General features: G+C 45.0%; 2 protein-coding genes across 3 annotated transcripts in view; one reads left to right on the forward strand and one right to left on the reverse strand.

Annotated features, from left to right (window-relative positions):
* IFT81 (intraflagellar transport 81) overlaps positions 1-26565 on the reverse strand; it is a 120607-nt gene that overhangs the window by 77063 nt on the left and 16979 nt on the right. The window lies entirely within an intron of this gene.
* P2RX7 (purinergic receptor P2X 7) overlaps positions 1-26565 on the forward strand; it is a 37411-nt gene that overhangs the window by 4561 nt on the left and 6285 nt on the right. Inside the window, exons 1-11 of one of the 2 annotated variants that reach the window (XM_084868036.1) lie at positions 3655-3854; positions 8712-8880; positions 9974-10042; positions 14126-14198; positions 16226-16322; positions 19510-19590; positions 20188-20317; positions 20797-20933; positions 24152-24242; positions 25960-26025; positions 26113-26262. In XM_084868036.1, coding sequence (XP_084724162.1) covers positions 3727-3854; positions 8712-8880; positions 9974-10042; positions 14126-14198; positions 16226-16322; positions 19510-19590; positions 20188-20317; positions 20797-20933; positions 24152-24242; positions 25960-26025; positions 26113-26262 — 1191 coding nt within the window. In that variant the 5' untranslated portion in view covers positions 3655-3726. Of the gene's footprint in view, positions 1-3654; positions 3855-8711; positions 8881-9973; positions 10043-14125; positions 14199-16225; positions 16323-19509; positions 19591-20187; positions 20318-20796; positions 20934-24151; positions 24243-25959; positions 26026-26112; positions 26263-26565 lie in introns of those variants that run through there. The other variant, XM_084868037.1, reaches the window with a different exon arrangement.

Raw genomic sequence — 26565 nt, forward strand, 5'->3', positions numbered from 1 at the left:
CCGGTTTCGGCAAACAGAGTTTCTTGATAGCTCTGCCAAGAAAGTCCCAGGAAAGACTCTGATTGGTTGAGCTTGGGTTACATATTCATTCCTAAACCAATCGTTGTGGCTAGGGGCATGGTGTCACCTGATTGGCCAACTCTGGGTCATGTGCTCACTCTTGTGGCAGGAAGTAGAGAGAGGGTAACAGAGCTGAATGAGCTGGACCTAACCAGTCAATGGTTTTTCCTTAGGAATAAAGAATTCTGTTGCTGGAAGAAGTGGGAAAAGAAAGTGGTGGGTAGGAGTGGATTGGGGAGGGACAATCAAAAAACATCCATTACAAAATCTCAATTGATAATCATGATCTGAATAGTGCAATTATGGGGGAATTCCCATGTTATGGACTCCACTTCATGATTATATGTCAGAGTTTAATTTCCCAGCTTCGCTTGCAGCTAGGACATAGGCATGAGACCCAAGCCCAAGCTTTTAAATATAAGAACTATGCAACACCTTAGTATGCAGGGGATAACATCATGTGATGGCATGAGCAGAATTCATCTCTAGGAATTTATGGGGGCAATACCAACCTTGACCTAACCAATGGGGACCACTTCCCTGAACCTTATGCTTTAGAAATCTCGCTGTGGCACTCTGCTGGCTTCAAGCTTCCCTATGAAGTAAGAAGCCAGTTTCCTTTTGCTGCTTAAGGAATTATCTAAACTCAGTGGCATAGAACACCATCCGGTAGCAGCTCACAGTTCTATAGGTTAGTGATTTGGGCAATGACTGGGTTCTTTGCTCAGAGACTCACAAGGTTGAAATCAAACTGTGAGCTGGGTCAAGTTCTCACTTTAGGTCTCTGGGGGAAATGTTTACTTCTAAGCTCATTCTTGTTGGTAAAATTCCAATTCCTTGCAGTTATAGGATTGAGAGCTCTGTTTCCTCACTGGCTGTCAACCAGGGGCCACTCTTAAAATCCTAGAGGTCACCTGCATTCTTTGTGAATGTGGACTTTTCCAGCTTCAAGCCAGTGATGAAACAATGAATTGTTCTCATGCTTCAAGTCTCTGACTTCTGAGACCAGCCAAAGAAAACACTCTGCATTTAAAGAGCTCATGTTGAGTCTGGCCTACCCAGGTGTTCTTCCTATCTTAAGGTCAGCTGTGTAATAGAACCTAAACATGGAAGCATATCCATCATACAAAGCATATCCTAAATATGCAAAGCTCAGGGAGTTAGGCAGGGTTAATATACCAGGATTCAGGAAACATTGGGGGTCATCTTAGAGGTCTGCCTGCCACAGGGCCAGAATGTTCCCATTCAAATGTGCATTCCCCAATCCCACCACGCCCTGGGGATGTAGGACTGCAGAATTCTCTTCCCAAATGGTCCTGAACCTCTTCCTAGATTTATTCTCTCTGTAGCACCCATGGACACAGACAGGTGTATACAGGTGGAGGGTGTGGAGGGAGGTTGGGCATGGAGGAGAAAGGAATACAAATGTAGGAAGAGAGATCATTTAGGAGACTACAGGGTAATCCAGGTAAGAGTTGATGGTGACCTGGCCTAAGGAAGTGCCAGTGGTAGAGAAGTAGATGGATTTGAATAACCTTAGGAAAATAAAACAATAGAATGTATGAGGTGGAATGAGGGAAAGGATAAGTTAAAGAGTGTGCCATGTTTCAGGCTTGAGGAACTGATGGATAGTAGAAGAATTTATTGGGGTAGGGAATATGGGAGAAAAAGCCCATTTCGGGGTGGAAAATGAGTTCAGAACTGAAGGTTTGATGTATCTGCAGGACACACAAATGTAAAGGCTCAGTTGATAGTTAGATATATGAATCTAAGGCTAAAGATACAGATTTCTATATGAGATAACCAGACCATGGAAGTAGCTGCAACTGACCAGCAAGAGAAAATGTGGATGAGAAGGTAAGAAGGCTTAGAACAGATTCCCAAGGAATCCTAACCTTTAAGTGATGGGAGCACAGACGTCCTGGTAGGATCTCAGCAAGGTGGTCATAGAGATACAAAGCAAGTCAGGAGAATGTGGACTCCAGGAAGCTGAGGGGAGAAAGGGAAGGAGCTAGTACGTGATCACTGGTGTCAAATGCTGCGGAAAGTCCAAAAAAGAACAGGTCTGTGGGGCATCTATCGGACAGACGATAAAGTTGTTTACTTGGTAAGGGAGGTTTTGAAGGAGTGGTGGGGGCGGGTGCCAGACTGGAATGGGTGGAGGAACGGAGGAAACCGTGGAAATGGATGGGGTGACTCATTTTTTTTTTTTTTTAAGAGACTTGGCTACAAAGGAGAAGAGAGGCACCAAGTGGTGGTGGGAGAAGAATATGGGGTCGAAGGAGGATTCATTTTCAAGATGGGAGATGATGTTGAAATGCAGATGGAGAGGAGATGGGAGAGAGGGTGATGAGAAAAGTGAAAATTGTCATGGTTATCAGACATGAGGAGTAACTGTCTGGCTTGTTGTGTTCTGGGCTGTTCTAATTGTTAGGCATTTCTTCTTCACTTCGAGCCCAAATCCATCTCCCTGTAATTTCCCCCTTTGGTTAGAGTTCTGCCCTGTGGCCTCTCTACTCAACACTCTTCAAATGGCTGCACCTTGCTATCATATTTCTCCTCTTCTTCAAAACAGCAGCCCAACCCCTCCAGCCCTGTGGCCCCCAATCTTTACAGTCTCAGCCAAGCCCCCACACCCACACTCTTGTTTGTCAAGTCCTCTTCAAATGTGGTGCAGGCACTTTTGCTTTGCTAGCGGAAGCAAAGCAAAAGTACCTGTTGTGGTTTGAGATAGAAAATGATAACATCTACAAACTTATCTTACCGTGTGTGAAATGTGTCTTAAGTGAGAAAAGACTCTTGTGCAAGTATGTGCCTGGCAATGTGAGGAAGGAGGGTGGAGGAGCAAAACAGCACAGTGCTCAGGAGAATAAACAGCCTCAATGGTGAGATTAGATGCTTCCCCCGGTAGATCAGGAACAGGATGTTGTCCTTTATGCTGTAAAAGGGACTTTGCAGATGTGATGAAGTTCAATGGGGAGGTTATCCTTGGTTATCTGAGTGGCCCCAGTGTAATCACAGGAGTTCTTAAAAGAGAGGCAGGCAGGTCAGAGTTAGAGACAGGAGACATGACAATGGGAGCAGGGGCTAGTCTGGCAGGCTGGGAGCCCAGGAGTGCCTGCAGCCTCTAGAAGCGGGAAGAGGTGAGGAACAGATTCTCTCATGGAGCCTCCAGAAGGAACCAGCCCTGCTGTCACCTGGATGTGAGCAACAGGACCCCTAGAACTATAGGGGAATAAATGTGTGTTGTTTAAACCCACTAGGTTCATGGTCATTTGCTACAGCAGCAAGGAGTAATCAATACAATCAGTATTTAACTAACTTTGAGGATGCAGCTCTCCACCACTATCTTCTCAGTGCCTCTCTTGCTGCCCATGGCTGTTTGCCAAGGTGAGTGGACCAGGAATAAACCCAGTCTGATTCTTCTCTGGGGATTTTATGCGCAAAAAGCAGAGGCTGCGGTCCCAGCATCCCCATGAGGCACAGAAGGCACACAGCTTGGCGTCCATACTGGTTCTGGGGTAGGAGGGGGTTAACCAGCTGGAATCAGTTCACTTTCAGGTCAATTTAGAGTAACCTTTGCTCAGTGTGTCCAGACACTATTAGGAAGAGCCAGGCTTGGCTGAGAGGCACTTCTTCCCGCACTGTGTTCTGAGGTCTCTCTCCATGCCTGCACGGTGCCAATTCCCCCAGATATGCCAGTCTGCGGAAGTTGCCAAAGTCGTTCATATTCAGAGCCTATGGATCGGGATTCTGAAGAACCTCATTATAGCGGGGATCCTTGTCTACATATGGTGAGTCAGGTGCAGAGTGCAAGCCTGAGAGCTTCTGGGGCTGACTACCTTCTCCATCTCCCTTCCCTTCACACCCTGTTTCCCCTGTCCTTTCTGCCAGGCTTCTCATGTCAGCCCTCTCCACCTTCCAGACTCTCCGCTCTCTTCTCCCCCGTTATTTCTACCTACCCATCGGACATGACCTAGCTAAGATCCCAGCCCTTCCTGCTTCAGGGACATGTGGTTTGCAGGCTTCAGAGGATCCGAATTGTTGCTGTCCAGCCAAGAGGTCACAAGGAGCAAGAAGCCAGGCAGTTAGCTCCTCATTCAGGGGCTAAACCCACAGTCCCTGAGAGGTGCATGGCTTGTCTGAGTCACCAAGTGAGTCGTGAGAGAGCTGCTGGGACAGTCGTTAGTATGTTCTTCCCATCGGATAGGGCAATACAAACTCTTTTTCCCCCTGTTATGTGGCTTTGAAGTCTTAAAATGATACATTTGTTATTATACAGAGATAAGTCTTCCGATGTATGGGGGCCTGGATTCCACTGAGGCTGCTCTAGAACACACTGTCCATTCTGGAATAGACGTGAGAGACCAGAACTGAGCTTCCCAAATGGTGGGCCAGAGTGACCCAGGTATATTCTTGGAAAATGGTGCAATAGGCAATGTGGAAATACACAGCACAGACCACGCTTATGTGAAGAGAGGCAGCAATGTACTGTTGAACTATGTTATCTATTTGTCCGTGGAATTACATTGACTAACTCTGTCTTGTGGATGCCAGTTGGGTCTCAATTCTGGATCTCTTGCCACCATTCTTTCTTAACAAGCTTTCTTTCCTTTTTTTTTTTTTTTTTTTTTTTAATATTTTTTATTGATTTTTCACAGAGATGAAGAGAGAGGGATAGAGAGTTAGAAACATCAATGAGAGAGAATCATCGATCAGCTGCCTCTTGCACACCCCCTACTGGAGATGTGCCCGCAACCAAGGTACATGCCCTTGACCGGATCGAACCTAGGACCCTTCAGTCCGCAGGCCGACGCTCTATCCACTGAGCCAAACCGGTCCTGGCACGAGCTTTCTTTTTTAACGAATGTCATAGAAGTACTAAAATATATTAAGAAAAATATAATAAACACTCATAGGCCACCATCCCACTTAGGAAAAGAACATAACTCGTCCAGGTTTAGCTCCCTGCAGACCCAGCCTGTATCTGTTCTCTTTCCTCTCCCCTGGTAAACATCATCCTGAATTTTGTGCTTGGACATATGTTGTAGAAATATAAAAACAACCATAGAATTGTTGTTTTTATATTTTTGCAATGTATGTCCATAACTATAAAAAGGTTTTCCTTGAGGTGAAATTCCTATCCCATAAAAATCAACTTTTCTCTTTTTTTTTTTAAATCCTCACCTGAGGATATTTTTCCATTAATTTTTAGGAAGAGTAGGAGAGTGAGGGAAAGACAGAGGGAAACATCAATGTGAGATAAATGTATTGATTGTTTGCTTCCTGCACGAGTCCCTGACCAGGGCCTGGGCCAGGAAGGAACTTGCAACCAAGGTACATGCCTTTAAAGGGAATCAAACCTGGGACCGTTTGGTCCACGGGCTGGCGCTCTATCCACTGAGCCAAACCAACTAGGGCAAAACCAGTCATTTTTTAAAAAAAATATATATTTTATTGATTTTGTACAGAGAGGAAGGGAGAGAGTTAGAGAGTTAGAAACATCGATGAAAGAGAGTCATCTATCAGCTGCCTCTTGCACACCCCCTACTGGGGATATGCCCACAACCAAGGTACATGCCCTTGTCCGGAATCGAACCTGGGACCTTTCAGTCCCCAAGCTGACACTCTATCCATTAAAACAAACCGGTTTTGGCCAAAACCAGTCATTTTAACATGAGCAAGTCAGTGGCATTTGGTACATTCACAAGGTTGTGCAACCACCACCTCTGTCTAGTTCCAGAACATTTTCATCACCTATGCCCGTTCAGCAGTTAATTCCCATTTCTCCCTGCTCCCGGCCCCTGGCAACCATCAATCTACTACTCTCTGTCTCTATGGATTTTCCTATTCTTTCATATCAACAGGATCATATAATATGTGATCTTTTGTGTCTGGCTTCTTTCACTTAGCACAGTGTTTTTGAGGTTCATCCACAGGGCAGCATGTTTCAGTACTTTATTCCTTTTTATGGTTGAATAATATATGGGTAGATCACATTTTGTTTTTCCATCCATCTACTATTGAACCTTTGGGGTGTTGTCTCCTTTTGGCTATTGTGAATAGTGATGCTATGAATACATGTGGATGGTATTTGAGTAGATAATAAGGGTTTGGATTTCTTTAAACCTTATATCATAATGTGGCATGCTTTGGTTGATCAACATTTTATTTTCGTATTGATACAATTAGCTCGCCATCATTCTCATTGCTGTAGAGCAGGGGTGGGGAATGTTTTTTTCTGCCCAGGACCATTTAGATATTTATAACATCATTCGAGGGCCATACAAAATAATCAACTTAAAAATTTGCCTGCTATATTTGGTCAAACATTTAATTGCTTGTCTCATTTTTGATTCTTATATTTCCAGTAGGACATGAACTCACTCATCTAGGGGAAATGGTGAACAACATAGATTAATGAACAAGAACAGACCCAGAGATAAGGAGCCATGGGTCAGACTGTTGGACCTCAAAGGGAGGGTAGGGATAAAAGGGAGAGATCAACCAAAGGACTTACGTGCATACATATGAGCCTAACCAGTGGTCAAGGACAATAGGGGGGTGGGGTGGGGGATTGAAATGGGGGTTGAGGACAAATATATGATACCTTAATTAATAAAGAAATTAAATATATATATATCACTGGTTCATTGATTATCTGCCTCCTGCATGCCCCACAATAGGGATCGAGCCCATAACCTGGGCATGTGCCCCTGACCAGAATTGAACCTGGGACCCTTTAGACCACAGGCCGACACTTTATCCACTGAGCTAAACAAGCTAGGGCTAATTAACTCACTTTTAATGCCCTGAAAGGGCCAGACCAAATGATTTATTGGGCCTTATACAGCCCTCGGCCAATGTTCCCCACCCCTTTGTGTGAATTCAACAATTTACTTACCCATTCAGTGTTCAAGGACATTTAGGTTATCTCTGGTTTAAAGAATGCTGCTGTAAAAATTCTGAACATGTATGAGGGTGTCTTCAGGGCATACATCTCGAATGGAACATCTAGGTCATGGGGAATGCACATGTTCAGGTGGACTTCATATTGGCAAATATGCACTATCTTTTCATGCAGTTCCCAGGGATTCTCAAACCTGGCTGTGTATCAAAATCAGCAGGGTGACATTTAAAGGATATACAGGTACCTGGATAACTCCAGACCTACAGAACCATCGTTTCCAGGGCTGGCCCTGGGAGCTACAATTTTGAAAGCTCCCTGGTTGAGAACAGCTGGGAACAGCCTAGGTTGAGAACAGCTGGGACCATGTCTTGGCCCCCTCTGTCTTGGCTTCCAAGGTTAGCTCCCACTGGGCAGCTGTTAGCTTAGACTTCACAATATCCTTCAGGTATTAGGGGCTGGGCAGAAGGAAGAGATCAAACAAGCACATGCTGAATGAATAAAGAAAGCATTTATCCAAAGCATTTAGGATGAACTCTTAATTATTTTGGGCAATGGGAGGCAGGGAAAAAATATGGATATGAAATCTACCATTTTTAGTAATCAATTCCACTTCTCCTCTTTAGTTTCCCCACCATAGTAATTTACATTCATGTTCTAAATATGGTATTAACAGCTAATGAACTGGCCTGAAGGGCAGGAAATCGGAAGCAGAGCTACATAAGGCATGAACAAGAATAACATGTGGTTAAAAGGTCTGGCTCTGGGCTATGTGGTAGTCCAGGCAAGAACGTCAGTTCTGCCACTGCCTATCTGTGGGCAAGTTCCTTCACCTCTCTGAGCCCATTCTCTCATCTGCAGAGGGCGATGATGACAACAATATCTCCTATTGGTGTGAGGAAGGAAGGAAATGATGTGTGTAGAGCTCTCAGCACATCTGAAGTGCTCAACAAAGGGTAGCGCGTATTATCAATATTATTTATAAAACGGGTGTGTCTTTCTAGAAAACAGGTGGCTGACCTGCTGGACACACCCTTAGATAGATACCGATGGGTTTCTGAGCCCCAGAACAAAGCTGGCGAATTAATGCCAGGTGAACTCTGATATTTAAGAAGCTGTCCTGTAAATTAGGGTCTATATTAGACAATATTAGAGGTTGGCACTGGGCTGATAGTTTCCATGTAGCCAGCGCTCACTGTGTGGAATTTGCACGCATAATTCATCAACAACCCCTCTGTTAGGGTAGCTGAAGGAGGAACGCATGAGGTTGAAAGGAGTAAGGAATTATGAATTTATTAGGTCACCTAGGAACCAGATGGCTAACCCCCAAAACAGCGCCAGCACCCAGGGGTGGGGAGTCAAAGATTTTAAAGGACTTTAGGCTTTTTAAGCAGTGAATTCTTTGGGCAGGTCCAGATCCTGGGCAAATCTGGAGGGGAAAGTTACTGGTCTCTGCAAATGGAATGTGATCTAAGCAAAAAGGAATGTTGATTGTGATCTAAAGGTCAGTTCCCCAGGGGAGGGAATATCCATTCGATTATTTGATCAGACCTAACACCTATGAGGTAGGTATAACCATTCTTCCCATCTCATACATGAGGAAAATGAATCGCAGACAAGGCAAGTCGTTATCCCAAAGTTCCCTAGCAAAGCTAGGATTGGAATGGAGGCAGCCTCCATCCAAACCCACGGCATTGGGCCTCCCTGAAAAAACCACCGATGCTTTTCTGTGTCCCCCACTCAGCTTTGCTCTGGTGTGTGACAAGCTGTATCAGCGGAAAGAGTCTCTCATCAGCTCTGTGCACACCAAGGTGAAAGGCACAGCGGAGGTGAGAGAGGAGATTCTGGAGAATGGAAAGAAGGAGGAAGTGCTCAGAGTCTTCGACCCGGCAGATCACACCTTCCCTTTGCAGGTGAGCACCGGTCAGCATCCTCCCAGGACGAATCCCTGCTCACCGTCACCGGGGCCTCATGCCCTTGCCCCTGCCGCCAGCCCTGGGACCTAGAGCCTTACTCCAGAAAAAGGCTGGCTCTATTTAAAAAGCTCTGTGAAAATACCAACGGAGAAAACCTAAAAATTGCAGAACTGGGTCAGATCTAACAGCTCAAAGGAGATGATTCTTTGCTTTATCAAGTCCTCCAGGGCTTCTTAAAATAGCTGTGTGTCCTGGTGCATTAAAACACAACTGGATTCACTCACACTTTGAGTTGCACACTGCTCTTTAGGAGCAGGGCCAGGGAGTCAGCAAGGTCTGCCTAGATTGAGAAGGACAAAGAACTCCCTGCCTGGAGAGGACCAGCCCTTCTGTATTGTTTGTGTGGCACTTTGTCAACAACATGTCTCCAGGAAAACATTCTTGGGGGTTTAAGGAAGGATACAAAGGACAAACAAAGAAAGGGTGTGAACCATACAGAAGGGGCATCCAGCTGCCTAAATGAGAAAAGAAAGTGAAATTAGAATTATCAAAATGGAGAAGTCAAAGGTGACTCAAGAACGATGGGGGTTGGGAGAGACAAAAGGGCCTCTGGGAGCTGGACAGCTTTGCAAAACCATAAAACCTAAGCTGCTATCTGTTTGTTGCTAATAGTGGGTCATTAGATTCTCCTGCTATTTCCCAGGTGGTGGCATGCCCTATTGCCCTTTTATTAAAGTCCTAGATAATCTGAACAGCACTCTGATGAAGCCACCAAATGCCCCCAGTTCTGCCTCCCCAGGCCTCTTGAGTTTCAATTTAATGGTTTTTTCCTGGGAAGCTGGGATGGAAAAGGAATCCTCAATCAGTTTCCATGTGCCTCTGCTCTCTCCCGGCTCAGCAGGGCAGCTCATCCGGCTTTGATATTAAGCCCTCCGTGTAGTTCCAGGCTTGCTCCCTGCCCCTGATTTCCACACTGAAGTTTAGCAGAGTGGAAGGGTTCTCCCACAGGCACTTAGCAAGCTGGATAATTAAGATTAAACAGTTCTGTTCTCAAAGACTTTGCATTGAACTTCTCTCCTTTTCTCCGCAGGGGAATTCCTTCTTTGTGATGACAAACTTTCTCAAGACAAAGGGCCAGGTGCGGGGGTTGTGTCCAGAGGTAAGGAAGGACCCAGAGCAGTTAGACTGGCGAAAAGAGTTCTGGAGGAGACACAGGCAAGAGAAAGGGCGGGGGAACGTGGGAATTGAGATCTGATATGTCTTCCAGCTGGCAAACATTCCTGAGTCTCCTTTGTTGAGTGTGGGTCTGGGCAGTCGGAAGACACTGCAGTTCTCCCTCTCTGGAGCCGCCCATGTTTGCCCATCCCGTCTCCAGCTCAGGGACCAGGCACCTGTGCTGGCCAGAGGCCAGCTTCCTCTGTCGCTCCCTCCCGCAAGGCTCCTGACCACACTGACCTTTGGCATTTGTGCGGCATTTCACATTTCAGTGGAGCCTCACAAATTTCGGAGGGTAATGGCATTCCCATCCCCATTTTACAGGTCAGACTCTGATCAGAGAGGTTAAGTGCCCTCCCCTAGGTCGCCCAGCTTGCTGCTAGCAGAGTGCTGCTTAGAACTCAGGTGTTCTCTGAGACAGCTTTCCCTACTAAGAATCACTGGGAACTGTCTGTCTGTGAACATTGTCACACAGCTCACCTTTGCCTTGTCCCCGTACTTCTTTTTTCTTGTTTGTTATCATCCCCCTTCCTAGCCTTTCAGTCTGCATCAGATAAATGCTACCTGTCTCCCCACCAGCACCACCCATGCAGTCTTTTCCAACTTGACTTTGCCCTCTCCAGACCTTGACCTTCCCCTACCTCTTTCTGGAAAATTTTCTTCCCTATCAAAATGTATTTGTCCTGCCTTTGCTGGTTCAGCTCAGTGGATAGAGCGTTGGTCTGCAGACCAAAGAGTCCCGGGTTCCATTCTGGTCAAGGGCATGTACCTCTGTTGCAGGAGGCAACCAATCGATGTGTTTCTCTCACATCGATATTTCTGTCTTTCCCACTCTCTCCAAAAATCAATAGAAAAATATCCTCAAGTGAGGATTTTAAAAAAAGTAATTAAAAAAAAAAATTGAGCCAAAACTGGTTTGGTTCAGTGGATAGAGCATCGGCCTGCGGACTGAAAAGTCCCAGGTTCGATTCCAGTCAAGGGCATGTACCTTGGTTGCAAGCACATCCACAGCAGGGGGTGTGCAAGAGGCAGCTGATTGATGATTCTCATCAATGTTTCTAACTCTCTATCCCTCACTCTTCTTCTCTGTAAAAAAAATAAAAATAAATATTTTTAAAAATTGGAAAAAAAGTATTCACTGATACATGGCTATATTCTATGCATTACATTATAATGATTAAAAACCAAAAAAAATTCTTATGCATTAATATATATATATATATATATATATATATATATATATATATATATATATATATATTTGTCCTATTCTGCCCCTTCCCAGTCCTGCCCTCTGTTCTTTAAGAGTATAACTAGCTATTCTGGTAAGTTTATCTAGAACAATGTGTTACCAGATATTACATGTTACTTGCACCCTCCTGCCATTGCCCACTCAGGTAATGCCTGTGCTTTACCAGGGACCATCCCAGCACCTAGGGGCGCAGCATGGGATGCTATGGAGCAGGTCTCCTGTCTGTGGGAGGACCAGCCTTGCCTGTGGATCTTGCTCATCAGCCCACACAGGTGACAAGGTCTGAGTGTCTGAGAGCTCGGGGTAGATGTGCTCTCTCCTATGACAGTCTTCGCCGTCGTGTCCACCTAAACCTGGAACCAGGTGAACATTCCCTGGATCTGTATCAATAATGCTCATCTCATCTTCACAGCAACCACTTCAGGCAGACCTGTTCACCCCCCTTTTACAGAGGAGGAAACTGAGGCTGAGAGAGGTGCAGTGACTCGACCAGTGTCATGCCGCTAGACACTGGTGCAGAGGTCCTGCTGAATCTCCCTAAAAGCCCCGCACTGCACAGGAGATAATGAGCAGCGGCGATTTTCTTAGCGGCTGTGTCACATCCTGCTCTCCCTAAGACTGGCTAGTGAACCTGCTCCCGAGGAAATGGGAAGTTGAATACAGAAGCCAAGTCATCACATTTCTCTTTTCCTTCTGTCCTCCGTTATCAGTCCAGAGACCTCGTTTTCTCAGGCCAGGAGACAGGGCCGGCTGGCGCCCCTTATTTCCACATTTACTGCTGAGCCTTAATTTGCTTCATTCAGTTTTGCAGCCACAGAGCTGGTTGGACCAGGCCTCTGGCTCTGCACACTGAGGGCTGTCCCTGCCATTGGCCCCAGGCTGCCCTGACTTCCCCGTTTTAGACTTTTATTTATTTTTAGCTTTGTTTTGTTTTTGTTTTGTTTTTCCATCAGAATACATCTTTAGCCGAAACCGGTTTGGCTCAATGGATAGAGCGTCAGCTTGGGGACTGAAGGGTCCTGGGTTCAATTCTGGTCAAGGGCATGTACCTTGGTTGCGGGCATATCCCCAGTAGGGGATGTGCAAGAGGCAGCTGGTCGATGATTCTCTTTCATCGATGTTTCTAACTCTCTATCTCTCTCCCTTCCTCTCTGTACAAAATCAATAAAATATATTAAAAAAAAAAAAAAGAATACATCTTTATTTCTCTGTCATATAACACTCAAGATGGTTCCAGATCAGCGAAGGTTGCAGCTTTGCTTTCCTTATTTATTTATTTATTTATTTATTTATTTATTAAAATTAAATTATTATCTGTGTACATATCTTACCATTGCCCCCTCTCCTATATATACCCTCCCTCCCCCGAGTTATGTGTCCATTGGTTGTACTTATATGCATGTATACAAGTCCTTCGGTTGATCTATTATCTCCCCCATATTTTTTAGTTTTTATTGAGATATAATTCATATACCACAAAACCCACCATTTTATTTTATTTTTTAAATATATTTTTATTGATTTCAGAGAGGAAGGGAGAGGGAGAGAGAGAAAAAACCATCAATTGAGTGGCTACTTCCTGCATGCCCCACACTGAGGATTGAGCCCATAACCCAGGCATATGCCCTGACCGGGAATCCAACCATGACCTCCTGGTTCATAGATTGATGCTCAACAACTGAGCCATCCCGGCCAGGCAAAAACCGCCATTTTATTTATTTATTTATTTATTTATTAACATATTTTATTGATTTTTTCACAGAGAGGAAGGGAGAAGGATAGAGAGCTAGAAATATCGATGAGAGAGATACATCGACCAGTTGCTTTTTGCACAACCCCAACCGGGAATGTGCCCGAAACCAATGTACATGCCCTTGACCAGAACCTGGGACCCCTGAGTTCGCAGACCAACGCTCTATCCACTGAGCCAAACCGGTTTCGGCAAAAAAAACCCACCATTTTAAAGTATACAATTCAGTGGTTTAGTACATTCACAACATTGTGCAACTATCACCATTTCAGAACATTTTCATCACCCTAAAAAGACACCTCATATCCATTAGCAGACTCTCCCCATACCCCCTTCCCCAGCCCCTGGCAACCACTGATCTGCTTTTTGTCTCTATGGATTTGCCTATTCTGGGTATTTTACATAAATGAATCCTACAATGTGTGGTCTTTTGTGTCTAACGTCTTTCACTTACTACAGTGTTTTCAAAGTTTTCCAATGTTGTAGCATGAGCCAATAGCACTTCATTATTTTTTGTGGTTGAATAATATTCCACTGTACAAATGTGCTACATTTTATTTTTTATCCACTGAACCAAACCGGTGCTAGCTACATTTTATTTTTTAAAAAATATTTTTATTGATTTCAGAGAGGAAGGGAGGAAGTGAGAGAGATAGAAACATCTCCAGGTTTATGGGCTCAATGATGAGATAGATTCATTGATTGGCTGCCTCCTGCACTGCCCACTGGGGATCGAGCCTCAACCTGGGCATGTGCCCTTGACCAGAATCGAATCTGGGATCCTTCAGTCCGCAAACCAATGCTCTATCTACTGAGCCAAACCAGCTAGGGCTAAATGTGCTACGTTTTATCTGTCCACTCATTAGTTGATGAATATTTAGTTTGTTTCCACTTTTTTTTTTTTTGGCTATTATGACTTGCTGTGTCCATCTGTGTACAAGTTTTTGTGCAGACACAGGACAGCTGTTTTTCCATATTTTAGGGGCACTGGATACTCACTCGTTTCCTTGTCCTTCTCTTGGCAGTACCCTACCCGAAGGACACGCTGTTCCTCTGACAGGGGTTGTAAAAAGGGATGGTTGGACCCGCAGAGCAAAGGTACGTTCTGTCTCTTTTGGGGACCGTGGGGATGAATGGTCTGGCATCTGGTGACTTTCGCAGAGTTCTAAAGTTGAGATCTTTAACTCTGGCTCTCAGCTGCTTCCACCCTCAGCAGACCATGAGTGGGTCTATGTCTGCTCCGTGCCTTTGCTGTGTTCTCATAGGATCAGCTGTTGATGTGAATGTGCCGTTAATTCCCCAGGGAGGAGGGGAGCTCTTAAAAACCTTGCAAAATTAGCACCTTCAGGGTTCACCTGATGGGAAAATCAAATGGCTTTCATAGCACCATCTGAGTATTCTGAGCTTTCTGTCTTGAATTTCCACAAAGGTTGAGGAGCTTGAACTTGTACCACTATGACACCTCGGGACCATACACGAATTAACCTGAAGAATTTCCTTCTATTTTGTTTTGTTTTGAATATATATTTTAATTGATTTCTGAGAGGAAGAGAGAGATAGAAACATCAATGATGAGAGAAATCATTGATCCGCTGCCTCCTGCACGCCCCACACTGGGGATTAAACTCATAACCGAAGCTTGTGCTCTGACTAAGAATCCAACCCTGACCTCCTGGTCATAGGTCAATGCTCCATAGGTCAATGCTTAACCACTGAGCTATGTAGGCCAGGCTCCATGTTTCCTGTTTTAACTGAAAAGGCACATGACAAAGGGGCACTAGATACTGGGGATCGAGCCTCAACCCAGGCATGTGCCCTTGACCGGAATCAAACATAAAAGAATAAAAGAGCCCTAACCGGTTTGGCTCAGTGCATAGAGCATTGGCCTGTGGACTCAAGGGTCCCAGGTTCAATTTCAGTCAAGGGCATTACCTTGGTTTCGGACACATCCCCAGTGGGAGGTGTGCAGGAGGCAGCTGATTGATGTTTTTCTCTCATCAATATTTCTAACTCTCTCTTCCTCTCCCTGCCTCTGTAAAAAAAAAAAAAAAAAAAAAATATATATATATATATATATATATATATATATATATATATATCAGTGGTTATAAAACACACACTAAGGGCCTATGAATGTTGCATTATTATTTCATGATACATGTGTGTCTGAGTTGGTATAGAGCTCATTTTAACATTACTTGCTATTTAACTCTGCCCTCAGGAATCTTTAACTGACCCTGGTGCTCCAGGAAGCTGTGCCATGGGGTTTTTGTTATTGTTGTTATTTTGTTTTGAATCCTCATCTGAGGATATTTTTCCATTGACTTTTAGAAAGTGGAAGGGAGTCAGGGAGGGACAGAGGGAGAGAGAAAGAAACATCAATATGAGAGAGAGACACATCAATCAGTTGCCCTCTGAACGCACCTGGACCAGGGCTGGGAATTAAACCTACAAGCCAGGTATGTGCCCTTGACTGGGAATCGAACCCACAACCCTTTAGTGCACTGGCTGATGCTCTAACCACTGAACCACCGACCAAGGCAAGATGTGCCATTTTTGTTTAATATATTTTATTGAATTTTTACAGAGAGGGAGGGGGAGGGATAGAGAGTTAGAAACATTGATGAGAAACATCAATCAGCTGCCTCCTGCACACCCCCAACTGAGATGTGCCCACAACCAAGGTACATGCCCTTGACCGGAATTGAACCTGGGACCCTTCAGTCCGCAGGCTGATGCTCCATTCACTGAGCCAACCTGGTTAGGGCAAGATGTGCCATGTTTATTCTGTGACTTTGCACATCCCTGACGCATGCTATACACTCCTCGAGGGACTCACATGCCAAATAAGAAACCAAGTTCTAGTCCATTTTCCCAGTTGAGAGAATACACCCTGTCAGGCTTCCCTCTCGGACAACTTTCTTTCAAAGAAGTCAAACAAGCCAACAGCATCCATCGTCTTTCCATGTTCTCTCTACCGTTCGATGTGTTGCTTGGTCAGCTTTATAAGCTTGTGGTTTCATGGAAACTGAAACTGCTTGAGCTGAAACTGATACTTGCTTGGATTGAGAGTTTCCTCCCATGGTTCTTTCACACATGTGCTTCTGTGACCATTAACCCCGCAGGAATCCAGACCGGAAGGTGTGTAGTGTATAATCAGAAAATCAGGACCTGTGAAGTCTCTGCCTGGTGTCCCACCGAGGCATCGGAAGAGCCCCCCCGGTAAGTGTCGGCCTGTCTTACCCTCAATCAGTTAATGGCACCACTCAGGTTCATTTCTAGGTCAAGGAAGATTCATTATCAAAGAAGGAATTGCTCCGGAACATTAACCTACAGCCAGGTCATCCCGGTTCAAGGCAAGGGGCCTCTTGGTTATCCGTGGTTTTTAGTCCTGGATCTGCCACCAATTCATTCACCAAATAAATACCGTGCATCTCCAAGCTCCTGCTGCAATTCTACATGACCTTGGGCAAGCAAGTTCCTGAACTTGTTTCCTCATATGTCATAGAAGCATAGGTTCTAGAATGACTAAAATGATTCATGTAATCATTCATTCCTTCAACACATCTATGACCATGTAGTAGTTGTTAGATATTCATTTCATATGTAACTATATACAAGAGGCTGTGCTAAATTTCCCCCCAAATATATTTTTATTGATTTCAGAGAGAAAAGAGAGAGGGTAAGATAGAAATATCAATGATGAGAGAGAATCATTAATCAGCTGCCTCCAGCACACCCCACACTGGAGATTGAGCCCTCAATCTGAAAATCAAACCATGACCTCCTGGTTCATAGGTAGATGCTCAACCACTGAGCAACACTGGTGAGGTGAGGCTGTGCTAAATGTTTTGTAAAATACAAAATGACTCAGATAAGGCTCTTGCAATCTAATAGAAGAGATAGATGTGTTGCAGAGTTGTAATTCAAGGTAGAAAACTGTTAAGTATCATGAGAGAGGAATAAAGGGCTTTGATCCTTAAAGTTTTAGGATCATATAGTCCTCTGATTCTAAATAGAGTGTTGCCTAGGAAGCATGAGATCTAGAATGTTCTAAAGGCATATGATCCAGCACATTGCAGGCATTTGTCATAAATAAGGTTTTCTTTTGTGCAAGTGACAGATACACAATTTAAACTGGCTTCAGAAAAAGAGTGTTACTTTTTTGCTGTGTTTTTGACTCCTGACCATGAGAAGTCCAGAAGTATGGCTTCAAGTAAAACTTGTTACAGGCTTCAAATGATGTCATCAAGATTCTCTCTCTTCCTCCCCGGAGGTTATTCTTTCTTCCATTTTAGCTCTCTTCACGCTGTGGTGTGGGGGATCTCCAGGTTTTTACTCTCCTTATGACTAATACTTCAAAAGAAAATTACTTCTACCATCCCCCACCCCAATAGTTCCTACAAAAGCCCTGGAATGTTCTCATTGGCCCAAGTCACATGACAGTCTGAACCTATCACTGTGTCCAAGGAGATTGGATTATACTGTCTGGCAGCTCTGGGTCACTTGCACACTCCAGGAGCTGTAGGGATGAGGAGGATGGACTCATCCCACCCAGCCCTCTGAGCTGAGAGTGGAAGAGACCTGGCTTCCCCAAAGGGAGAGAATTGAAAGGTTACTGACAAAGGGGAAATGGATGCTGAACAGGCAAAAATTAGACTGTTCTCTATAACTATTAATATATCCTACCTAATAAAGAGGGAATATGCAAATTGATCATCATGCCATCACAAAGATAGCAGCGCCCATAACCACAGATGGCAGTGCCCAGTCCCCTCAGCCCTGCCAGAGTCCTCTAGTCTTTTCAGCCCAGCCAGGGGGGAAGCAGGCACATGGTGCAGCCAGACCTTCCCTCAATCTCAAGCCACTCATGGCCGGCCTGAGGAGCAGGTAAGCCTCAGATGGCAACTGCCCAGCAGATGCCCAAGGCACAAGCAAGCCTCGGATGTTGGTGGCCCAACCACTAGGGCCAGTCCGAGGCACAGGCAAGCCTCGGATGGCAGCTTCCCAGCTGCCCAGGGCCACCTCAGGCTCAGGTAACCGGGGCCAGCCAAGGCGTGGGCTGCCAGCAGTGGCAGCAGCAGAGGTGTGATGGGGGCATCACCTTTCCCTGATTGCCGGGTCGCCTGCTGCCCCTGAGGGCTCCCAGACTGTGAGAGGGGGCAGGCTGGGCTGAATTTTCATGCATTGGGCCTCTAGTCCCAAACAAAGCCAAAGTTGGGCTCTGCAAATCCTGGAATAAAAAGCCAATTTTTCTTGGTGCCCTCTTCCAATTCTCTCCATCCTTTCCTGATACTACCTCATATATATATATATCTTCCGACTACTTAGGCATGCAGGTAACAGTGTACCAGCTGTACTTTTTTTTTACTCCTCACCCAAGGATATTTTTCCATTGATTTTTAGAGAGAGTGGAAGAGAGAGAGAAAGACAGAGAGAAATATCGTTGTGAGAGAAACATATTGATTGGTTGCCTCCCACAAACACACACTGTGACCAGGGCCCGGGCAGAGGAGGAGCCTGCAACCAAGGTATGGTGCCCTTGACTGGAATCAAACTCCGGACCCTTTAGTCTGCAGGCTGGCACTCTATCCACTAAGCCAAACCAGCTAGGGCCCAGCTGCACCTTTTTATTCCACAGCCAGTTCTCTCTATCTTTAACTGCATAAATACAAAAACCTTAACTATCTTATTTATCACTATATCCCCAACACCCAGTCTCATGCTCAGTCCAATAATTACTTGTCAAATAAATAGATAGAAGGATGGTGTGTAGACCTTCCTGCAGTCTAGAATTTGGGCTCCTCTAACTCATGCAGTATTCCTCTACAAGAATGACTGACAGAATCAACTACGTGTGTGGCCCTGTGCTAAAGGACGGGGAAGTCAAGATAAGAAAATTATGGTCCCAGCCCTCCAGGAACACCAGTCTTTTAGGAAAGATTTCAGGGGGTATGATGGAGTTGGCTTGTACCTTGTCTGAGCCAATTATGCACATCCCTTCCAAACTCCAAGTTCAATGATGTCCCATTGGTAGCCTGAAATCAGACATGGTGGGAGTATTATAGCACAATAATCAGTAAATGTTACATATCAGAGCTTTTTGTTGTTTTTTCCTGAAGAGTGCGTTGCTTTATCAGCACACCATGGCACATACCTAAACATATAATTATATCAGACTGTGAAAACTGCCATGGGGTCTCATCTCCCAATAAGAAGGAAGAAATTCTTACTGGAGAAGCTGGAGACTTTTAGAACGTTTTGCTAACTAGATTGCATTTCTCTTTACTCATTGCAATGACCCAAGCAAGAGACCGGAAGCGCTGGTCCCACTGGCCCACAGCCTCCCTCTGTCCCTGCCTCCCTCTGTCCCACAATTGATCTCCATTGTGGCATGTCTCTCACTCAGGCCTGCGCTCTTGAACAGTGCTGAAAACTTCACTGTGCTCATCAAGAATAACATCGACTTCCCTGGCCACAATTACACCACGTAAGTGCCCAGAGTGTCTGGTCATATTGTTATCTACTGCTGTGCGACAAATTACTCAGAGTTAGAAGCTTAAAACAACAAACATCTATTACCAATTTCTGTGGACTGGGAATCTGGGAAAGACTTGCCTGGGCGGTTCTGGCTTGGGGCCTCTCAGGCTGAGCTGTCAATGAGGCTGGAGTCACTCCAGGCTTGACTGGGACTGGAGAATCCAAGCTCACTCATGAGGTTGTTGGCAGGAGGGCTCAGTTCCCCAGCATGTGGGTGGGCCTTCCCCTGGCACTGCCTGAGAGTTCTTAGGACACAGCCACCGGCTTTCCCCAGAGCAAATGATCCAAGAGAGACAGAGGGAAAGTAAGCAAGACAGTAACCAAGATGGAAGTCGCCGTCTTTTATAACCTAACCTTGGAAGTGACACACCATCACTTCTGCCATATGCTACTGGTCACAGACCAATCCTGCTACCATGACTACACAGGGTTATAAATACACAGAGGTGGGGACCACTGGGGGCCCTCATGGAGCCCAGTCACCACACTGGCTCATTCATATGCATGCTTTCAATGGAGGTATTTGTTTGCTTTTCATTATGTGCAGGAGAAACATCTTGCCAGATTTAAATATCAGTTGCACCTTTCACAAGACTCAGAATCCACAGTGTCCTATTTTCCGACTAGGAGATATCTTCCGAGAAACAGGAGAAGATTTTTCAGAAGTGGCAATTAAGGTTGGTGGTGCCTTTGTACCATGAGGTTTGTGGGGGAAGTTGTGTCAGGAGAATGGAAGATGTCAAATGGCCAAGGTGCTGAGCCACTGGGTCTTAATAATATGGTTCCCTTTATTGAGCATTTAGTAAATCCATCCATTGTCAAAACTGGTTTGGCTCAATGGATAGAGCGTCAGCTTGGGGACTGAAGGGTCCCGGGTTCGATTCCGGACAAGGGCATGTACCTTGGTTGCAGGCACATATCCTTATTGAGCAATAGTGTCTTAAGATTCAGTGAAGTAAGATTCAATGAAACATGAGGGTCAGTGCTCAAAATACTAGTATGTTTGTAGAAAGGAAGAAGTACAAGAGAAAACGGTCACCTTGAATTGAGAATGGGGTGGCTGAAGAAGCAAGAAAGTCCTTTCCTTCAGTGATCATCGCTCGGCAGGGAGATGTCCCAGCAGGACTTAGAGATAGCTTCTTGTTGTCTTCCTCAGGGGGGAATCATGGGCATTGAGATCTACTGGGACTGCAACCTGGACAGTTGGTTCCATCGCTGCCGTCCAAAATACAGTTTCCGGCGCCTTGACGACAAGACAACCAATGAGTCTTTGTACCCTGGCTATAACTTCAGGTAACAGTGCTTGAGATCAGACTGGCTCCCCTCGGCTCCCTAGAGGCCTGGCAGATACAGATCTGGTCCTGGTACCTCTAGGGGTCTCATGGCTTCAGCCCCAACTTTTATCTTTAGCACCTAGAAAATGCCATTCTTTGTTTTGAGCTCAGCAATATATTTATAGGACTTTAAAATGACTTTATCTTGCATTTCTTTGTGTTTTGGGGTGAGGGTGGTGGGCTTCTGATATTGACTCAGGCTCCATCGTGAAGTTCTTCTGCTAAGAACATTTTTTTTTAATGTTTTATTGACCATTTCTGCGCTTAGGTAACGTTTTGATCATCCCCTGCTGCTCTACTGAATAGGCTTGTGGCCATTAGCAAGAAGAGAGGATGGGATCAGTGGTCCGTCCCCCCGCGCCCCCCCCCCCCCCCCCCGCTGCCCTCACAGGCTGTTTCCTTAGCAATGTACCAACCAGATGTTAGCAAATGTCCTTCCAGTCACTCAGCTAAGCCTAAGAACATTAGCTCCTGGAGTGATCTGAGCTTTCTGAAGAACTGAGACTCTTATAATATTAATATTATTTTAGAACACAGTGTTAAAACATTTGTTGTCTGGAATGAGCATCAGAAGAAATCTCTGGCCAGAAATAAACTGTCCAGATCTGATGGGTAATGTTTAAGTTCTTTTCAAACAGCCACACAAAAGAGGAGGCAATTCCAGGTTACTGGTATAGGAGGTAGATGAAAAAATATGTAACTTTCTAAAACATAGGAATTTGAAGAGGTTGATAACATTTCAGAATTTTTGTCTTTTACCAAAAGATGTACATGGCAAAAGTCCTAGGTGAGCTGATGTTCAGGACGTGTAGCTAGGGCAGACGTACACTGAACGTCGGATACTTCTCTCATTGAGAATAGGTGTGTGTGTGTTTTAGTTCCTGGGCCTGCTGCAACACATGACAACAAACCTGGTGGCTTTAACAACGGAAATGTATTCTCTCCCAGTTCTGGAAGCCAGAAGCCCCAAATCAAGGTGTTAGGAGAGACAAACTCACTAAGAAGTCTCCAGGGGAGGGTCCTTTATTGACTCTTCCAGCGTCTGCTGGCTCTAGGCATTCCTTGACCTATGGTTGCATCATTGCAATACCTGCCTCCGTGGGATTGGCCTTCTCCTCTGTGTTTGTTTCAACTCTCCCTCTCCTTTCTCTTGTCATTGGATTTAGGGCCACACTAAGTCCAGGCTGATCACATCTTGAGGTCCTTAATTACATCTGCAGACTCCACTTCAGAGGTACAGGGGCTATGTATCTTTCTGGGTGAGAATGTTCAACCCATTACAGTGTGCAAAAAACATCCGTGTGGCTGGCCAGTGTGGCTCAGTGACTGAGGGTCAACCCATGAACCAAGAGGTCACCAGTTCAATTGCCAGTAGGGGGCCTGTAGGAGACAGCCAATTGATGTTTCTCTCTCATTGATGTTTCTCTCTCTATTTTTCTCCTTTCCTTTCTCTCTAAAATCAATAAAATATATTTTAAAAAAGACATCCTTGGCCAGGGCCTACTATTTCCCAGAACCTCCTGAAAACAGAGATTCCTAGAAACATCTCAGACCTTCTGAAACCATCCTTTGGGCATGAGGCCCAGGAATCTGCCTTTGAACACACTTCCCAAATGATTCTTGCCCTCAGTTAGAGAATCATTCTCTCAAGACCTTGGAAGCAGAAATTCAAGTATTTATATTGTAGGATATTAACCTTCCCAGTCAAACCAACTTGCATAGAGGGACAATGCAACCGCAGGGCACAGAGTGGTGATGCATGCTTGCTTTGTGTGCTACAACACAAGCCACTCGATAAAGCAGGAGAAGAAAACCGCCACGGAATGAGAACAACCAGAGATACTGAAACCCCTCTGGCTGGAAACACATTAAAGTACCTAAAAATACCTAACCGATCTCAATGTCAGATTTTGAGAGTTAAAAAAAACACCCCCAAAGTTTCAGATGTTCTATACTGTATTCTGGCAGAGAACCTGTCTTCTGTTGTCTTTTCTCCCCACACACCGTAAATAGATTGTGAATGAGTAACTCAGAAAGGAAGCATATACTGTTACCTAAAACAACCCCTGAAAGGCAGAAGGGGGGGGGGAGAGGGGGGGGGCGACGACACAGATTGAAAAGTTTCTTGAGGCCTGAGGTTTACGCCTCCCTAATTGTTCCTGAAAAATAAAACACATCCCTTTTCCTGACTATGGCACTGGTGAGAAATGCATATTTGGGGTGACTGTGATTTGCAACTGGGTCTTAATTTACAAGACGTGATGACAAGGAGAGGTGAATGCCATTGAAATTATTTGATTACTTCATTTCCAAAAAGGAGGAGGCATGCTATGCCACTCACGGCCACAGGAGGGAGCACCAGGTTTGGTCAGGAAGGAACAGGGAGGGGAAAGCAGGGCCCAGGACCTTTATTGTGTTTGTCCTGGGAAAGACAAGGCAGGGCTGGGGAACAGCTTAGAACTGACTAGTCTGAGTAATGTGGGCTCTAGGGCCCAGGGGTCTCTGGTTGTCTGGTACTTGGCCCTGGGTGATGGAAGGCAGCAAAAATATTGGGTGAATGTGTGAGAATTGGGCCAAAAAGGGTGGTGGGGGATATGAGGTCAGGATTGGCTGGAGAGTTTCCAACATGGTTTTCATGCACTTGTAAAAGCTGGACTGCAGGGGAGATGTAAACAACTTCAGCTGTTAGTTTGGCCCTGTGATAACGCTGCCAAATAGACACCTACAGAATCGAAGACAAGAGGGTTAGAACAGATTGCTGAGGTGCCTGTCCCCAGCCCAGGGATTAGTATCTAAGATTCACCCCCAACACTATGCTCTAGAAAACCTATTTTTCCCTCTTAAGGAATAATCAGATAGCTTTAAGGTTCTGTGTGTTTTTGTTTTAATATCTCTGCTTTTTGCTTATCCTATGTTGTTGGTTAAAAGTTGTTCCTTTTCATCTTAAACAAAATTAGCAGACTTTTCACCACTCTGTGATACCAGGGGCAGTGGAAGCAGAGGAGGTGACGTGGGGAAGCGATTCGTGGGTTTGGATTGTGTTCCCTTTGCCAACCACCACGAAGCTAGAAGATGGATAGGGAAGACTAGACCAGCTGTTGTTTTGTTTTTTCTTTTCATAAAGTACCGGCACTTTCAGATAGATCTTTTATAAGCGGGATCCTTTTCCTCCTACAGATACGCCAAGTACTATCAGGAAAACAATGTTGAAAAACGAACTCTAATAAAAGTCTTTGGGATCCGTTTTGACATCCTGGTTTTTGGCGACGTAAGTATCTGCCCCAGGCACTGGGCCCCAGGCACTGGCACTGGCATTCCTAGACCATGTTCTAATGATCGCTGTAGTGCCCCAAGAGATGAATGTCTTGATGGTAGTCATTAGCTGGCACTGTGCATCTCACTTGTGGGATAAGAGAGGAGGGAAAATGTCTTTGGGGTCCTGTCCATGAACAGTCATCTGTTTAGTACAAGAGGGAGATAGGGAGAAAAATATATAAAATATATTATATAATATTCAACTTTAAAAATTTTCTGATGCTTAAAAAAAGAGGAGAAATAAATCCTTCTGCAAAGTACAGTAGTTAGTACAGAATCCAACAACTTAAAAGTGGTTTAGAAAAAAAAAGACTTCCTTAAAATTTATTTTATTTTGTTTTTTAGTTCACATAAATGAAAGGTCCAGGAGCCATTACAGGCTTCAGGCATGGCTGGATCCAGATGCTCAAACATCATCATCAAGAATCTGCCTCCCTCCATCACTTACATCTGACCCCTCTGTTTTAGCATCATCCCTTGCTGTCACCTTATACCTCACCAGTTTAGCAACCTCAACTAATCACTGTGACTAGGGTCATGCCATACTCTCAATGGCTGCTGTTGGACCAGCTCTGAGCCAGCCCCTTCCCATGGCTACATGGAGCAAGTGTTAGTACACACAGACCCAGGGATAGGCTCTGGGACTGGAAATCTACCTCTGGAGGTAGAGAAAGACTGAAGAAAGGGGCAGCCCACTCCTGTCTGGTAAAAGAGTTTATTCAGGGAAACACATATTATATAAGGAGCATCGTGGGCAGTTGCAAGATGAAATGGCCCTCTGAGCCACCTAACTCTATAGGGCAAAAAGGAATAGTCACTGGTACTAATACATGAATGCTGCCAGCTCCCAGGGAAACTACTTTACATGCTTGATGAGGTCAGGATGACAGTCCGTTCCAGGAACCAGCAGGTAGCAGGAGGCAGGGAGGGGTGCTGATTTACGTCAGAATGAACAGACTGTGGTCAGTCTCTAAGGGAGGGGGACTGGGGTAAGCAATCTGTTCTAGCCAGTGTCCAGCTCGCAGGTCAGACAGAAAACACATTATGGAATTGTCCCTCGTCTACACTGAGAATGGACAGAGATAGTTCTCCACAGGAAAACTGGGGTGCTGTCTCCAGAAGAAGGAAGGTGGGGATGCTGGGCATGTAAAACTCAACAGATACCCACAATACCTTGTCCAACAGCACACTGTTTATGCAGCAGGGTGCTAAGAAGCATGAGAATCAATCAGATATAGCTGAGAGAGTAGAAAGCCCATGGAAAATAAGAACCACAAGACACCTAAGGGAGGACCTTGTTCAGACATTCCTTCCCTTTGGTTCCAAAGCAAATTCAAGCCACTTTGAGGTAAACCTTTCCTGAAACCCTCGCCTTGCATGAAGAAACAACCTTCAGTGGTTCTCCTCTCAGTGTGTGGGTTCCAGTGCTTCTTTGCTTAAAACATTCATGTCTTCAAGCACATCTTGAAAGATAGAAACAGGACGAGTGAGAGTCCTGTTCTCAGTCTCTGAGTCTCTGTTGCCGTGAACACGCTGGATGCGTTTATCAGAATCACAGATAAACGATCAATCACAGATCAATCCCCCCTCTGCTGGAATGAACGCTGACATGTTAGAGAAAAGAGCACTGCACAGAATTTCAGCCATGTAACCTTTTGCTCTGCTTGCAGGGAGGAAAATTTGACATTATCACACTGATCGTGTACATTGGCTCAACCCTCTCCTACTTTGGTTTGGTAAGGCTTTCTCTTTCCCAAGCTGCATGAAAATGCTTTGGCAAAAGGAAGTTACACTAACACGGCATTTGTTGGGGTTCTTCCCAGGCCACTGTGTTCATTGACTTTCTCATCAACACTTACTCGAGTACATCCTGTCAATCCCATATTTATCCCTATTGCAAGTGCTGTCAAGGCTGCGCAGTCAATGAGTATTACTACAAGAAGAAGTGCGAGACCGTTGTGGAGCCAAAGTCGGTAAGTCTCACTGTGTCTACAGACACCAAAATGCTGGGGTGTCCGTTAGCTCACTGAGAAATGTGCAAAACTAAGGCCAGGTCCACAGGTGTGATCCTAGGGTGAACAAGCCTCTGGACACGACCCCACTCCACCATTTCTCAGATGAAGCCTTTTGTCTTAGGGAAGGATAGAAACAAAGAGAGGCAAGATAGAGGGAGAAGAAATTTTACATTCGGGGACTTGTCCATTTTATCAGACTTATTAAATGGGTACAGCCCAAAACAATCGTGTAATGACTTCAGGGAACAACCTGGCAGTGTA

This window comes from Pipistrellus hanaki (genome assembly GCF_964339955.1).
Source record: "Pipistrellus hanaki genome assembly, chromosome: 19".
NCBI lineage: Eukaryota > Metazoa > Chordata > Mammalia > Chiroptera > Vespertilionidae > Pipistrellus > Pipistrellus hanaki.